The following is an 18,562-nucleotide window of genomic DNA, read 5'->3' as shown; positions in this document are numbered from 1 at the left end:
CTAGACGGACACTCGACTGCATGAAGCACACCACTAGGCGGACACTCGACTGCATGAAACACACCATTAGGCGGATACTCAACCGCACAAAGCACACCATTAGGCGGATACTCAATCGCACAAAGCACACCATTAGGCGGATACTAAACCGCACAAAGCACACCATTAGGCGGACACTCGACTGCATGAAGCACACCACTAGGCGGACACTCGACTGCATGAAACACACCATTAGGCGGATACTCAACCGCACAAAGCACACCATTAGGTGGATACTCAATCGCACAAAGCACACCATTAGGCGGATACTGAACCGCACAAAGCACACCACTAGGCGGATACTCGACTGCATGAAGCACACCATTAGGCGGACACTCGACTGCATGAAGCACACCACTAGATGGACACTCGACTGCATGAAGCACACCACTAGGCGGACACTCGACTGCATGAAAAACACCATTAGGCGGATACTCAACCGCACAAAGCACACCATTAGGCGGATACTCGACTGCATGAAGCACACCATTAGGCGGATACTCGACTGCATGAAACACATCATTAGGCGGATACTCAACCGCACGAAGCACACCATTAGGCGGATACTCAACCGCACAAAGCACACCATTAGGCGGATACTCAACCGCACAAATCACACCATTAGGCGGATACTCAATCGCACAAAGCACACCATTAGGCGGATACTGAACCGCACAAAGCACACCATTAGGCGGATACTCGACTGCATGAAGCACACCACTAGGCGGACACTCGACTGCATGAAACACACCATTAGGCGGATACTCAACCGCACAAAGCACACCATTAGGTGGATACTCAATCGCACAAAGCACACCATTAGGCGGATACTGAACCGCACAAAGCACACCACTAGGCGGATACTCGACTGCATGAAGCACACCATTAGGCGGACACTCGACTGCATGAAGCACACCACTAGACGGACACTCGACTGCATGAAGCACACCACTAGGCGGACACTCGACTGCATGAAAAACACCATTAGGCGGATACTCAACCGCACAAAGCACACCATTAGGCGGATACTCGATCGCACAAAGCACACCATTAGGCGGATACTGAACCGCACAAAGCACACCACTAGGCGGATACTCGACTGCATGAAACACATCATTAGTGCGATACTCAACCGCACAAAGCACACCATTAGGCGGATACTCAACCGCACAAAGCACACCATTAGGTGGATACTGAACCGCACAAAGCACACCACTAGGCGGATACTCGACTGCATGAAGCACACCATTAGGCGAACACACGACTGCATGAAGCACACCACTAGACGGACACTCGACTGCATGCAGCACACCACTAGATGGACACTCGACTGCATGAAGCACACCACTAGACGGACACTCGACTGCATGAAGCACACCACTAGGCGGACACTCGACTGCATGAAGCACACCACTAGACGGACACTCGACTGCTTGAAGCACACCACTAGGCGGACACTCGACTGCATGAAGCACACCACTAGGCGGACACGCGACTGCATGAAGCACACCACTAGACGGACACTCGACTGCGTGAAGCACACCACTAGACGGACACTCGACTGCATGAAGCACACCACTAGACGGACACTCGACCGCACAAAGCACACAATTAGGCGGATACTCAACCGCACAAAGCACACCACTAGACGGACACTCGACCGCACAAAGCACACAATTAGGCGGATACTAACCGCACAAAGCACACCACTAGGCGGATACTCAACCGCACAAAGCACACCACTAGGTGGATACTCGACCGCACAAAGCACACCATTAGGCGGATACTCGACCGCACAAAGCACACCACTAGGCGGATACTCAACCGCACAAAGCACACCACTAGGCGGATACTCGACCGCATGAAAGCACTCCACTATGCAGATGCTCAACTGCTGGAAAGCTGTGTTGCTTAAGTTTCTGCTAGTGATGTGTCGGTTCTACTTTTATCCCGATTCTCTGTTCAGTTCCAGTTCTTAAATATTGTTCACCGGTTTTTGGTTTACATATTTAGGTTAACCTCCACTCAATTTCAAGTCACATCAAAGATACAGTATGCCCATACATATAGTGTGTTTGTTTAACATGTGTCATCAGCACCTCTCTTCATACTTAGACCAGATACAAGTCACCTGGCCACAAGTAGCACAGTTTTTTATAGTGTCAGTAGTTGTTATAATATAAAAAATTTTTTGGACTGGGATAAAAATGCTGAGGCTGTGAGGCATTTCTGAAGTACACATTGAGGAAAAAACATCCTATTGATGAAGGGGGTGAGAGCTGGGAGTGATGAAAAAACTCTGCTAGTCAGTGCTGGAGGAATGAGAGAGAGGGTGATGTCTAGTACCGGTCTTGTGGCCTTGAAGGCTTTTAGAGTGAGGACATTAGGACAGAACAATGGAAGTTTTTGTTTTGAATGCTGAATCAGCACGGGGCCCCAAGACTCTTGGTTATCTTTTTTCTTCTTGCAGCTTCTGCCATACACCAGTGACAAGAGTTTATTTTAATATGCTTTATAAATGTAATGTTAATTATCTAACAAGTTTAATAATAATAATAATAATAATAATAATAATAATAATAATAATAATAATAATAATAAAACACATTGAACAAGTAAAATATATAATTTTTCAAATACTAGTTGTCTGAAACCGATATAAATACCGTCTCTGCATCCCACTGCCACTCCAGTGCTACTGTAATAATTTGCTGTCCAGTACCATAATTTTGAGTATAGGATACAATAATTTGTGACTGAATCCTTTAGTGTACCAGTTTATATGACACTGTGTACATAATATATGGTTCAGTGTACCACGTTCGTTTTACACTTGTTTGATTGCATGAAAATTGTTATTACTGATGGATGTGTCTAGACATTGGCAGCAATGTTGTCGTCATCGGCTGGTGTGTGCAGAGATGCTGATGAGCGTTCTTCCCTCCAGTTATTGCAGGACCTCCAGAAGCAGTACGTGCGGCTCGAGAGAGCACTGGAGCATCATCCCCTGAAGCTGTCAGAGGTGGACGGCAATGAAAGCAGCGAAGACTCTGACGATGTGTCGACTTCTGTGGACGACGGGTCAGTACATCATTTTGCAGCATTGTTAACACTGCTATGCAAGTATTTCTCAGTTATATCTTTGAATATATATACTGTATAGAAGTCGCCAGCCCAGGTTAAAATTTCTAATACGGTTTTGAGGTAGTTGGTTAATTCACCGCCGCAATCGCCACCATCTCTAGGGCATCGACTTGTGGTGGTCCCTAGCGGACAAGTGTCGAACTCTTCAAACACCCCTTCCCCCTCCCGCTCAACGACCTTGAGCTGCAGTGAATGATAGGTGGGGGGTGCGGGGAATGACAGCGGGCGACAGTGCTGCGCTCTAACGTGTAAATAACAACTAAGACGATACAGGGCGTTACGGCAGCGCACTGCAGCGGTGAAGTTCCCAAGCTGCTGCTCATACGCTTCAGAAAAACGTAGAGTAAATCCTATCCACTCGCGACTTCTATACAGTATATATATTCAAAGGTTATATGCAGTCAACTTTTTATTTTTAAACCCTCCACAGTGTCCAGGAAAATGATAGCCATTACCCATTTCCAACCTCCAAACCAAAAAATAAAATATTTCACATGAAGTCTGTGTTCAGCCTTCTCGAGCAAGAAATATCACTTTATTTTATTGAGATTTAATTTATTAAATTGTCAGATTTCTTGCAAGAAAAATTATACCTTGTTGGTATATTATGACGTCCCCTTGTCACCAAAATAAGTCAGGACACTATAAGCATGAAGCACATTCTGTAGCAAAAACCAAAGGATATTTTATTGAAATGTTAGCTTATATTTTCAGATCCATTATTCTATTCTTGTGGCCTTGAATACACAGGGCACAGGCGCAGATGAAAGCGAATGCAGGGTTGTAACAAAATGAGGGGAATGTGGCCAGCTGTCCTTTCTCAGTTAGCAGGATTGTTCAAACCACCACATGAATCTTACTGCCTGCCTGGCGGCTAGCGACCACAGCAGTTGTATTATTGTATATTTGAGAACCCAAACAACATTAAATTACAAGATACATATCTCACACACATGTGATTATTGTTTCTTCATGATCACTGTCATATTGCACCACTATACAGAAGTAAACATGTGAGTGGTAACACTGAGCATGTTAGCTATAGAAGCACTTGTAAACAAGGAGCACAGTCAGGTGGGAGGGCAAGCCATCACAGCCCTGCATTGCTTTTACCTTGCACCACACACATTCTTTACTTTTGTACCGTGAGTGTATGTGGTCACAATGTGGGCCTAGTAGCTGGCAAAGATATACACGGCATGCTGTGTTACGGCTTGTGTTTACATTAAGGTGAGAATATGCATGCGCTTAAGTTTTAGACTATCAAATTCTCACAAAACATCTGCCTATAAAAATAAATTAAGTAGTATTTAAATAAAAAATTAATTTTGGTTATGGTTAATGTAGAGACCTAAAAAGAGGAAGGTTAGGTATTTTTTTCTTAAAAGCTATGTTATTTTTTACAAATCTCACAGTAAAAAGCAAGGTTATTTTATTTTATGTGCACTTTAGTTCAATTACTTAAAATCTTTAAAAAAAAAAAATTAAATCATAACTTTATGCTTAAAAAGAACTTCACAGAAATTTATTTTACAAATGTCTTACCTTATTGCATTATTAATACTACGGTGCAGAATAATTCTGTCATTGTTAAATTTAGTCATAAAAAAGATAGCATAGTGAACACTTAAACACGGGCTTCTTTCAGGTTTAGTGGTATTTACAAGTTTTTTTCTTGGGCCACTTTCTTCAGTACGAGTGATTTACACTACTTTTTTAAAAACAGGAAGTGGCAGATATGAATAAAAAAATATTGTTTTGCCACTGAAGAATAAAATCAAGCATATGAAAAGTAAAAATAAAGAATGCTGCGACAGACGTGGTCACAGAGCTGTCTCTTCGTTTCCCCCACAATTTCCTTGCCTTGTCTTTCACGGCTTGCTTGTGCCGGTTTAGAAGTCAGTCAAAAGTGACATAAGTGTCACGGATTAGAGGCAGACTGTGTAGTTTTTTAACTAAGCTCTTCCCGTAATTCAGAGTTGTAGCAAAGGCTTGGAGTTACAATGGAAGGATTACAAAAATTTAGTAGAGAATTTTTTTTTTTCATAATTATTTTTACAAGTTTTTATTTTATACATTTTTCTCTATAATACATCGTTTTAGAGGTACTTTTGCCAAGAAAGTCTTGAAAACTTAACATTCATATAATTAAAGCCAAATTTTTTAGGAAGTTGTGTAAAAGATGAAAATGCGTAGTTAGATAACCGCATTTCAACTCCAAATCAACAAAAATAATGTTATATATGTATATTAGAAATTTATACCTATTTTAATATTTTTCATACATATAAAATTCAAAAATTTATTTTTTCATGTATAATCCTTATTATAAACCTAAAAAATCTGCAATCGCAAATATATATATATATTTAAATAAAGCTACAAAGATTATAAAAAAAATTGGAATTGCTGAAGAAGACAATGTAACAAATTCTCTCTTCTCAAATAACATTTATGTTGCAATACTACTATCACTCGAAACAAATATTTTATTCCTCCAGACTTTCCGCTGCAACGTACTTTCTTCCCACAGCTTAATTTCCCATTTCCTAAGCATTTTTAGTAATTTTAGGTTTTTTCAGCAACCGTAGATGATCGTAACTGCAAACCTTGATAGTCATTGCAACATTTTTCTCAAAGAAACACAAATTCACATACCATGTGCAAGATCTTCATCGTCCATTAAGCAGCAGCAGGTTAACTAACCTTGAAGCTTGACAGAACTTGTGCTGTGCATTTTTGCCATGCACCAGTATCAAATTTCATGTAAGGCATGCACCATGAATGGTGTAAAAATTATGTATGTAGTATACATTGCTAACCCAGCCATTAATTTGAGCTATATTTGGTCTAGTTTTGACAAAACCAATACTATCCAAGAAAATGTAGCACATTCCTTTACCAATGGAATTTAATAAAATAAGTACATATTGATTGGAATTGTAAATGTAAGGACATAAACAAAACACAAAAAATTGTAAAAAACATTTTAGATTTTTGTTTTAAATTATCTTACCGTGTTTTATTGCATAGTCGTCACATGCGCATAATCACACACCCTTTTTTGAGGACATCAAAATTTGGAGAAAAAAAATTTCTCACATTAATTTTGCATGTTGTTTTTAGATTCCGAGCTCTTTGTGTAGGTAGTTTTCCTGTGTAAAACAATGTATTTTAAAGTTGAAATCTAATATTCATTCGGATGTTACCACTTACTTATTTAATTAAGGGAAATACGAATTTCTCTGATGTGTAAATTTTCTTTTAAAGATGTTTTCAAACGTTATAACTTTTATCTTTTCGTCTTCGTCGCCGCTGTGTACCGCTTATAAAAATGTAGCCACCGCTAGTTGGAATCATTCATGTTTGGTTATGTTGATTCCCGTATGAAGCACGTGCACTTAGTCGAATATCAATATCTCGCCGATTGCATGCAACATGCGCTCTCTGTCTAGTGCCATGGTAAAACTACATTTGATAGCCCACGCTTTCTTGTGGTGTGTTCTACGATAGTTATGCGCTCCGACTCACGTTCGCGTCACAGTTTTGTTTTATCTATTTGAAGTTGAACAAAATGTTTTTGTTGAATGACTTATTAATTTTAATTGTTTGGCGTCATTTTGTATACTCTACTTTTTAAATGATTGTACTTAACTTGAATAGGTTTTGTTTTTATAAAGATCCTTACCTAACAAAAAATCCTTTTTTTCACATAATCGTCACACCCCTACTTTTCAAACTTGATTTTAGTATAAAATGTGCGACGATTATGCGATAAAACACGGTATTTATAACTTAAGTTGGCCAATTTATGACCATAATCAGCTGATAAACATTCAAAATAATTGACCAATGAAGGTTTTAGACAATTTCCGAGATAAACTAGTCACTGTAGATTATTAGTTAACGAAACATAAATATCACTGGTTTACGTAGCCACATTGATGTGCAACATGACGTTCTTGTCTTTGGTCATTAAACCTTCAGACTGTTTCTTCCTACATGTATGTTTGGGCGTGACAGTTGAGCGAGCTAGCCCGTGCCATCTGCCAGGGCGACCCCGCCCACATCTCCGGTTGCCCTGGGCAATCGCGCCGAGGGCCGACGAGGCAGCCGGAGCTCACCCCCCTCCCACCAGGCAGGCCGAGTGCACACGCCGCCACAGTAGCCTGGAATTCCCAGAAGGGGTCGGCAACCACAAGACACACACCCCTTCCTACGTCATTTGCTCGCCCTCAGCCTGGGCCTGGGTCTCGTACGTCCGACCGCCCGTGGCAGTGTCCAGCGCCGAGAGCATCAAGAGTTTACACGAGCTGAGTCATGACACAAGTGTCCGGCCCCAGCTGTAGTAGAGCGGAGAGAGTTGTGAGAGTAGTGAGAGTAGTGGCGAGAGACTATAATCTATAGTCAGACTTAGGACCTGCCTAGCTACAGGCTGTATTAGTAGGGAAGGTGTGTTGTTCCAGACCAGTGTGTAAGAGTAGCCTGTCACCCCACGCCTCTGCATCATTCAGTAAACTAAGGTTATTCAAATCTTGAATGCTCATTTCGGGACCGGGGAGACGTGGGGAAACCCCACCTTGTACGACATGTGCACTGCACATCACATGAGGTGACCTTCCAAGCCAGTATTCACACACCGAAACAGGGACAAGAATCCACCAAGGCCCATCCCTTCGGGTATTCAACCTCGGGCATTGCCAAGGTTCACTCCCGTAGACACAGCAGAACAGAGACCGCTCTCAAACTTCTCCCTGCGCCAGTTGGTATTTAGCTACCCCCAGTCCTCGGGAGGTGACCAGAAGACAATCACAGCAGAGCCGTACGACAGATCCTTGTTCCATGAGAGCATCCAGACAGCCACTACACCGGATCTCTCACTGCAGATAATTCACCCATTTCCCCCAGACACCACCAACGAACCTTCAGTAAGTCAGGACCAATAGCTGTCTCTCATTAACCTGGACCATTCTTAAAAGGCAGCCCCAATTTACTGCCAGTGACCCCTATTCACCAGGAAACTAAAGAAGTGTCGAGTGACAAAATTACGTTTTTTGAAGCAATTAATGGTGCTTGATTAATTAATTACTGTAATTTTTTGTGTTTTTTTTTTTGCTGGTGTAAGTAGTGATTAATGTAGATTTTCACAAGTTCTGTAACCACTTTTGTTGCAGGGCTTCAGATATTCTCCCAAAGCTAGATCATAAGTTCTCCCAGCACAGCTTCGACCCAGACAGGAGGTACATTGAGATGGCAGCGTAAGTAACTGTGCAGGCTAAGCAGTTACGTGCCGTGTACTGTGCTGTTGAGTGCTCTCACCAAGTTCTGTTTTCGTTTCCAGGGCTTTATCACCATTCTCCCCACTTACTCCAGCAGAATCCGTGAGTGTCTACTTAACTTTATTGAAATTATTTTTCATGCTTCTTTTTTTTCCGAAAATTTCCTATATTTTTGTTTAGAGGTTTTAGTTTACTGTTCTATTTTGTTATATATATTAACCAAGCATTCATATATTTTCTGATTTCAAGTTTCTGTCAGTTAATTTTGTTTGTTAATTTTGTTTTATATTTTGTTTGCAGTGTGTAGATAGCGAAAGTGCAATTTTTTGCAATGTGAGTCTTTCATCTCCTCAGCGCGGTAAGTTCACATTCACAACATATTTTCAAAACTACTCTTAATTTAATAACATAGTATGTTCTATAATATGAGTATATAGCATTTATATCATAATTATATATATCACGTTATATAAAATTAATATTCAATAGTCAGTTACTTCTCTTTGATGTTGTAATGTTTCATTGAATGCTGTTAATATCTCTGACCTTTTGAAGCTGCTTTACAAGTGTGCGAGATGTCCTGATACCTCGGGAAGCAAATGATCTTCATCTTAATTTCTGTGTGTAGTTAAATTTTCTGTAGGAGTAACATTCCATAATGTTGTATTTGCAAATTATGCAGAATCCAATGGGTTCGAGCATTCAATATGTACAAAGTGATACGTAATAAATGATAGTTGCATGTAAGACAGGTGCATTTGGGGCTGGTGTATAGACTGGTTCCATGCTCACGTAGGTTGTTCGTGACATATTGTTACAGTAGGTGCTAGGTGGCTGTTTGACTGCCTGAAATTCCTGTCTCTGTGGCCATAACTGGTCCTCAAATTGAACCTGCAACTTTGCAGGGTTCTGTTTCCGGACATATGCACCTTAACAATAACTGCTTGTTTTGGCATTTCTGCTACCCATTCAGTTTTTGTCTGAACACCTGTAGTATACTGCTTATTTTTTTTGTTTTGTTTTGAAGCAAATCCATTAAAGACAATTATATAACGCAAGCATGTTGAGCATAGTCGGCCATACTGTTATCCTTTATCATCTCAGGATTTACATGGAATGAGTTTAGGAAACCAGAATTTGAACTTGTTCCTACCAAATAAATGTAAGCATATATTTATAGCTCTACGTAACCTTGCTTGTGGGTATTGAGATCAGCAGGTTGAGGCCTTGCTCATGGCCATATATCTATTGCAAAACTACCAGAACAAATACTCAGCACACTTGGAGGCTCTGTCTTACATGCTACGTTGATTTTTTTAATGTGACTTTTATTTATTTAAGGGCTATTTATAAGTTTTAACTCATATGTCCCTTGCATTTGTTGTTCTTCTGCAGAAGTTTTCAATAGATATTCACTTAGTGTAATATCAAGGGTGTAAAAAGGTGTGCAATTCTTCATTAATTATTATCACTCGCACAACTTTTTATGTATGATATATAGGATATACATAAACTATTAACTCTTGTCAGCATGTGCTATTGCTAGACACCTGAAAAATTTGCGATAGCGGTAAACTCCAAAAATAATGTGATTTGTGATGCTTTGAAGTTGAAAAATGATATTATCTAAAAAAAAATTTATCTTTACACGAATTCCTACAATAATAGGCACTCACTTTGCATTTTCATGACTTTCTCCTCGTACGTATCTCGTAAACAGTGCATCGTAGAGAAAAAATGCATAGAATTAAAACTTATTGAAAATTGTATTACGCACAAAAAAGTTATCTACCAACTTTTTTTGTATATATAACTGTTTAAATTTATTGGCAAATCTCTAATGTACTCTGGTTGCTTACTTTTTCATTGTAGCACCAAGCCATTCTGACCGGTGTCATGCTTTGCTTCTAAACTGCATCCCTGATGTCACTTGTGACTGCCTCCTGAACTGGCATGGGTGTGACAGATGAGGCAGAATAATATTTTGAAAAGCGTTTGGGGAGTGGGAGTGAAAGAGAGTTTGTCAAAGTAGCCCTCCCATTTCCTTTCTTCTTCCCTCTGGCTGTCAGTCATTAGTGGTATGCTTTGTGCATTGGCATTACATCTGTGGTTTGCTTTGTGCATTGCATTGCATCTGTGGTTTGCTTTGTGCATTGACATGGCATCTGTGGTTTGCATTATGCATTGACATTTCATCAGTGATGTGCTTTGGGAATGGGCATTTCATCCATTGTATCTTTGTGAATTTGCAATTCAGCCATGGTGTGCTTAGTGTATTATCATTTCATCCATGGTATGGTTTGTGAATTGGCAGTACATCCATGATGTGAATGGTGCATTGACATTTTATCACTGGCGGTGTTTGTGCATTGTAATTGCTTCCATTATTATATTCATTGGCAATGCATCTATGATGTGCTTTGTGCATTGGCATTTCATTTCATCCGTGGTGTGCTTTGTGCATTGACATTTCATCCATAGTGTGCTTTATGCATTGGTATTTCATCCATTTTGTGCTTTGTGTATTGGCAATGCAACCTTGGTGTATTTTGTTCATTGTCAATGCAGCCATGGTGTGCTTTGTTAATTGGCAGTGCTTCCATGATGTGAATTGTAAATGTAGTAAAGTAGTGCTCAGTGTGCAAGAGTGGGATGTATAGGTGAGATCTAATCATTGTTTGTAGCACAATGTCAGTATTGTGTTTATATTTTTAATTTTTACAGCTCAACATTATTTGTCCAATTACAACTTGAGAAAAATTTGTTCCGATTGCATTGGAGGCTTCCTAGAAACAGATTAAAAAGTCTGATTCAACATTTAAATTTTGTTTACACTATAGACCAGGTGCATTTAACTTAACTATTTCAAAAACATTTTTCCTGATTTAATAATACTCACTTATGGTCATTTAAATTGTGAAGCAAAATAATTGTCTTTAATATTTATCTGTTGGTGGTTATTTAGCTGGTCTTGCAGAGTACTTTAATTTTTTTACTATGCAGTATTTGCATCTACTTAGTTTCTTTCAACGATTTATCATTTTTAACATATGTATATTGTAATTTTATTTTTATTTTGAATGCAATCAATCTGTGTATGAAGAAATAACATAGTATCACACGCTCATGAGCACGCAGTGAGACGGTGGTGGTGTGTGTTGCCGGTGGAGACAGACAAGTCCGGCATATGGATCCACATACCCAGCTACGTGCTGCGCGGCACGGGCTCGTCCACCCACTACGAGTACGAGGTTCACGTGAGCGTCGGGGGAGACCGCTGGACGCTCATGAGGCGCTACAAGAGGTTCCGCGAGCTCCATCTGTCCATGGTCGACAAGTACGGCAGGCTGGTGAGTGATCGCCTGGGGCCCTCGTCAAATACACCTTTGGAATTATTTTTTTTTTAATTGTCTGTAGTTCTGTTTCCATATTTTGTTTTTAAAATGGTTTTTTTTTAGAAGAGTGAAAATAGCTAAAACACATGTTTTCAGAATAATTTATAGGCATGAAACACCCAGTACATATTCTTGAAAGCACTCAAAAGGACTTTCATTATGCCTTAATCTTCATTTCTTCGCTCTGTAATGTCTTGTTACCGCTCAGAACTCATAGTTACCCTATGCACGACAAGAAGACTGCGTGCTAGTCCACAGCCTTGTGCTTAAAGACAACATCGCATTAGAAGTACCATCATCACATCTCACTAACACAAACACACCCCTGAATAGGCAAGTCACCTTAAAGCAGTTCTTCATATGGGCGGTTTAGAGGTGTAAATTCACCGGTGTTCACACATTTAGTTTCCTACCATGTCAACAATTTGCTACGACAGCCTAGTTTCATTCACGAGTACTGCCTTTCAAATCACTCATTTAGTTAACCTCTCTCTATTTCTTGGTTAGGTTAAGAAAGAGAAAAAAGGCTAACAGGGAAGGTCACCGAAGACCTATGCTGGTATTGAGAGTGTCTTGATGAAGATGGTTTTGTTTCTCAAGATGGCAATTTCCAGCTCCGTGTTTCATAGGCCAGGAACAAAACGAGCTGCATGAAGACTGCTCCTCAAGCATGAGCTTGTTTGGCGTACTTTCAGGTTTTACAAAGCATGTGCTTAATAGGACTGAAAATACACAAACATACATGAACCTTGCTGACTGGACTCAGTCGTTAAGTATTATGCTACTTTTCACACTGAGCACAGAGACCACAGTATCTGTGGGGAGAGTGGAGGGGGGATCTTAAAATCCTGCCAGAGGGGGGGGGGGGGGGGGAACAGATAGTGTGTGCATGCATGAGGCCATGTGGCAGTGTTGAAGGTTCTCCCACTCTCATCGTTGTAAATGTCCCATGAACTGGCACCCTACACAACGTATCTTATCTTGACAGATGTTCATGACACAACTGTGCCCAAATATATTTGTTTTTGCATGAGATTTCCCATTCTTTCAGCTATATATTCCATGACAAAGCGGCAGCCTTTGTTGGTGTTTATAAGTGCATAAGTTTATAAGTATTCATCCAGCCCCACACAAGCTGGTTTTTATAGAAGGAACTGACAAAGAGTAGTTTCCTCGCATCCTCTCTCTCCATGGCAAAGGATGGTTAAAAAAATTAAACCGTAGATGAAAGGGAAACATGGGTATAAAAAATAGCAATATTCTCCTTCGTGTTTTTGTTAGGTAGTGCAGGAAATGCAGTGGTCGTAAACATGGCGGAGAATTGGGGGGGGGCCTCTCACTCTCCTGTAGTAAACAGAGAAGAACCAAGGGTCAACACCAGTACTGTATTTTGTACACCCCTATAAGCTGAGACACGGAATACCAAGACATCACTTGCATCCATGGAACTCTACTGAAGACAGCAACATGGTGTGACCCTTATTCAAGGGCGACCTTTATGGTGAAAATGTTAACTTCTTATGCCAAAAATTAAAGGTGCGATCAATATGCAGAAGCGACCCTTCTGCATGTAAATAGGGTATGAATTTTTTTGTGTTTTAACCTTGGTTTTATGTACCCTTTGAGTTATAATTACTCATAATAAAAATTCATTTTGACAAAAACAATGGTCATTTTTCAAGGGTTTTTTTTTTTTTTCCCCCTCTCTCTCCTCCCCAAAATCCTTCTCTTGGGACATTGTACCATGGTACTGCTACAATAGATATTTTTCTCCTAAATCTACCTTAAACATTACCGTTTTTTCTCGCATAATCGTCGCACATTTTATACTAAAATCAAGTTTGAAAAGTAGGGGTGCAACATTTATATGAAAAAAGCATTTTTTGCTAGGTAAAGTTATTTATAAAAACAAAACCTATTCAAGGAAAGTACATTCTTTTAAAAAGTAGAAGATTTATACAAAAGCACGCCAAACAATTTAAATTAATAGGTCATGCAACAAAAACATTTTGTTCAACTTTAAATAGAAAAAAAACCAAAACTGTGACACGGACATGAGTCGGAGCAAATAACTGTCTTCGTAGTACACACCACGAGAAAGTGTGGGCTATCAAATGTAGTTACCTCGGCACTAGACAGAGCGCACACATTGCATGCAATCAATGAACTTTCTGTATCAATATTCGACTATGTGCGCGTGCTCTATACGGGAATCAATATAACCAAACATGAATGATTCCAACTAGCGCTGGCTACATTTATATAAGCGGTACACAGCGGCGACAAAGACGAAAATATAAATGTTACAATGTTTGAAAACCCCTTTAAAAGAAAATTTACACATCAGACAACTTCGTATTTCTGTTAATTAAATAATTAAGCAGTAATATCTGAATGAATATTAGATTTCAACTTTAAAATACATACATTGTTTTATATGGGAAACTTCCTACACAAAGTGCTCAGAATCTAAATAATCATGCGACGTTTATGCGAGAAATATTTTTCTCCAAATTTTGATGTCCTAAAATAAAGGTGCAACATTTAAGCATTTTAACCCTCGTCCTCTTTTTGTCTGATTTCTAGGGATGGGATTTTCGAATCTTGGATTCGTCGAATATACCGAATCCTATGGATTCGAGGATTCGTAGGATCCGAGGAGGGATTCGAGGTGGGTTTTTAAGAGTTTTAGGTAGTAATTGAAATTATAGTGCTGGGCAAAGTTCGAAAATTTAGAACCGAACTGAACCCTTACGTTCGGTTCGGTTCGAAACCTCTTAAAATATATTCGAAAAACCGTACGTTCGTTTAAAAAAAATTACGTTTTTCTAATTTTCTAACCCCCATTTGAGACCATTCACAAAACAGCACAACAAAATTCCATTACTTGTAATATTCCGACTTTTATCGCATAATCGTCGCCTCAACAGTTTCAAGCGCAGACAAAGTAAAAAAAAAATTATTAATCGTCGCATAACTCGCATAGCATTTTTTTCATATAGGCGCGCTTTGTTTTTTGTTTACTTTAGAGATTTTTGTATGCATTTCTCGTACTACGTAATATAAACTATCGTACAAATGCCAAAGGTATTGTCTATTATAGCTTTAACTATAGTGCGTGTACGAGAAGTATTGTGAAATCACCAAAGATTGCGTACCCCATACGTTAAACTAAAGCGCATGTACGAGAACTCTCGTATTTCGGCAAAACTAACGTGATCAAGTTAACACAAGACAAATGCGGTAGGAAATGATTACGTAAATTACTGGGATCTATTTATTTTCTTTGGCCTTTTTGGTTATAACAGTCAGGTACTGAAAATAATAATTTAATCTTGTGTATTAAAAGTACTGGCCAGTAAATTTTACAGTACGGTACTAAGTTGACTAGCGTAGTCGCGGCAGCCATCATTATTTCTCGTGTTTTCTTTTTTCCGACGCAAATTTCTATAACCACACTTCTTACGTTACGTTTACAATATTATTGTTCTTGAGGTCATTTGCGATGAGCAGGTTTACGTCGTTTAAGTTTTCCAAATGGAGAAAATATAATGTCGACCCATATGACCCAGAACCACCCCAAAAAATGTTTAAAGTTTCTTCTGACGAGCAGCATTCTTCCAAGAAAACAGCAACTGCAGTCAGCGAGTTTTGTAATGTAGATAGGTAACTTAATTCACATTCGACTTTTTTTTAATGTCCTATTAAAAAGTTTTACTTATTAAAAATTTTAGGTTATGTCTACCACAAAAATATGTTATGTGGCCTTATGCTGAATGTTCGTCATCTTTATAATAATATATTTTTTTTAAATGAAGGTTAGTGTACACTGAAAAAGGAAGATAGTCTTTTTGAAATTTAGATGGAACTTATTCATGAATTAAAAGAGAGAGAGAGAGAGAGAGAGAGAGAGTGTGTGTGTGTGTGTGTCTATATATATATAAAGAAATTAAATGCAAAATGATTTTCTATAAACTGTTTTATTTCCTTCATTATTTATTGCATAAACTTTACTTATAAAATGTTTTGCAATGTTTTAATAAAGCTAACCTATATAATGTTTTAAATTTACATATGGCTGGAGAACCTTTCGTTCTCACCATTCAGTGAGAGACCAAAATGCTGGTGGCCGGTTCATTTTAATTGAAAACAATTTCTGTATGAGGTTCAGTTCGGCTCGAAATTTTTTTCCTATGGTTTGATTCATTTCGGTTCGGTTCGAAACCAGAGAACTGAGGTTCGTCCAGCTCTAGAAAATTGTATACCTAAACTATATTATGAAGGTATCGGAAATAGCACAAACATAAGATAAACTATGCTGCATTTTGTTAATTAGCATAACTACTCAATCATTTCCAACATTCAATAATATAACATTGCAAAAAAAACCTAACTTTTATAAAATGGTGTCTGTTATACAAACGTATTTTACTGAAAACATAGGAAGGATTAATTTAACAGAGAATTAGACAGATGCAAACTTACGTGTGTAGTTTTTGAGGTTATTTGTCTCTATTTTATATCAGGTGTATACACTATGCACTTATTTTATAATTTTATAAATACACATGTGATTTTTTTTAATACATAGGCCTATGTAATTTTTTAAAATAAATGTGTGATTTTTTTTAATAACATGTGAAGTTTAGTGTGGGACTGGGATTCGAGATTCGATAACAAACACTGAGGATTCGAACAAGGATTCGGATTCGACCAAAATGTGGATTCGTCCCATCCCTACTGATTTCTAATCTACTTTATTATTGTAGGAGGGAGTGAGGTGGTGGCATTCTTGCACCCACTTTTCTCCCTCTCACCCCTACTGCTTTACGACCTCTCCTAATAATAAGACAGCCCTGTATCCCTTCCCTGGTTCTTGTATTATTTTAAACCAGTCCTCTTCCAGAATAGAAAAAAAAAAAAAAAAGGCAGCAAGCTACCCTTTCTTGTCAGTTTCTTTTATAAAAACTAGCACGCACCACGTTACAGTCAGTGAGAAATTTGTGCACGAACTGAAGAATGTAAATAGCCTGGCTTTGAAATGTCACTTTCAAAGCGCCAAAGATGGCTGTAGTTTTGTCATGGAATGTTGCATTTGAAAGCTGAGGAATCTCGTGCAAAAAGAAGAAGAAAAAAATTATGTTGGGTCACAGTTGCTTCTTAAACACCTGTCGAAACAGACACCACGGACATTTACAAATATGGGGGGGGGGGGGGGGGGGGGGGGGAGAACCATCAACACCACTACATACGCACTCACAGAGTGCACACACACCACACAAACTGGCTGGTTTATTTTTAGATTTCCCCTCCTATGCCGAATGCCAGCCCAGCAAGTCGCGTCACTCGCCGGCGCCGACTGCCAGACGTAACACAATGGCGCTATTCATAGTGCTTTAAATGCACTGCTCACATATTTTAGCTAAACAATTGATAGTTACTTGTAACATACTTTTTAAAAACCAACACAGGATAGTTATTTACGTGCATACTCAAGAGACACTGCATTTCTAAAAAAAGATTTCACCCAAATTTATAAATTCACATAATAATCGCACTACAATTTTTAAACTAAAATTCTGCATAAAATATGCTACGCATACGCAGGTAAATACGGGAACCAAACCAATGGTCTTAAGCTATCAATTTAAAGTTATTTTAACCATTAGATAAACAAATAAATAAAAATTAATAATACATTTTTGCTTAAAGCACAGTTTTTATTATTCAATAATCTGTTTATACGAGGTTCACAAATATCGGCCATTTTCTACACTGCGAGCTGAACAAGCAATTGCTTAAGATATGTCTGCAGCTGTCTTGGCAAATATGGTCTTATTCGTGATCATAAGTTCAGGCTCAGCGAAACCTGCTTCCATGATGGTGTCCCTAAGCAATGACTATGATACAGGAGAATGTCCTCTCAGAAGCACGAAATGTGGAACTATGTTAAAACACTAACAGTCTCATCAAGACCATCTTGTTTGCAATTACTTGACACGATCTCATGCAACATCGTTGACACACCAACATTAAATAAGAAGGCATATAAGGATTTCTTGATGAAGCTTAAGCTCAAGACATGGCAAATTATAAATTTATGATTGTTATGTTTAAAAGTACAGGACAAGGCCAGACTGGTCATGCACATAACAAAAATTACCATAGTTGTTTTAATGATTTTTAAAAAAATATAATTCAATTCAAAAATTATTTTCATTAAATTAAACATTACAAAGAATTCTGAGTAAAATTTTTCATTTTACTCTCTAGTTTTTTTTTTTTTTTTTTTTTTTACTCTTACAAAATATCAGATTGAGTAATATTTTTATTAAAGTATTTTTGTATTTAAAATAAGTTTTAACATTATTTAAAATCAGAGACAAAATCATACACATTCTAAAAAAAAAAACATATTCTTGTATAGAATTTTTATTTGTTACTGTCCAAAATTTTCAAGTTGTAGAATTTCACACATGCCAAAATAGGAAATAATTATCTTTCCTGAAGGTATTGTTCAATCCATGCCTGCGAAAAAGATGCAACTCTCCATCTGCCAGGCTGGAAGTTCACATCAAACAGTGTAATGCGTGGCCGGGTAGCGTGGAACTGCTGAGAACCAAAAATATATTAAGGAAATAATATCCCTGTTATTATAAACATTACTTGCCAACTACGATGGTTCACAAATTATTGCGGCATAAT

General features: G+C 38.5%; 1 protein-coding gene across 3 annotated transcripts in view; it reads left to right on the top strand.

Moving 5' to 3' along the window:
• Nucleotides 1-18,562, top strand: part of LOC134531132 (kinesin-like protein Klp98A) — a 211,020-nt gene that overhangs the window by 182,178 nt on the left and 10,280 nt on the right. For 2 of the 3 annotated variants that reach the window (XM_063366715.1, XM_063366717.1), the window contains 5 exons: nt 2,987-3,120; nt 8,358-8,441; nt 8,525-8,564; nt 8,763-8,820; nt 11,637-11,812. In XM_063366715.1, the coding sequence (XP_063222785.1) occupies nt 2,987-3,120; nt 8,358-8,441; nt 8,525-8,564; nt 8,763-8,820; nt 11,637-11,812 (492 nt within the window). Of the gene's footprint in view, nt 1-2,986; nt 3,121-8,357; nt 8,442-8,524; nt 8,565-8,762; nt 8,821-11,636; nt 11,813-13,138; nt 17,040-18,562 lie in introns of those variants that run through there. The other variant, XM_063366716.1, reaches the window with a different exon arrangement.

This window comes from Bacillus rossius, chromosome 3, assembly GCF_032445375.1.
Source record: "Bacillus rossius redtenbacheri isolate Brsri chromosome 3, Brsri_v3, whole genome shotgun sequence".
In the NCBI taxonomy this organism is placed as follows: Eukaryota; Metazoa; Arthropoda; class Insecta; order Phasmatodea; family Bacillidae; genus Bacillus; species Bacillus rossius.
This window is presented reverse-complemented; position numbering and strand designations above follow the sequence as displayed.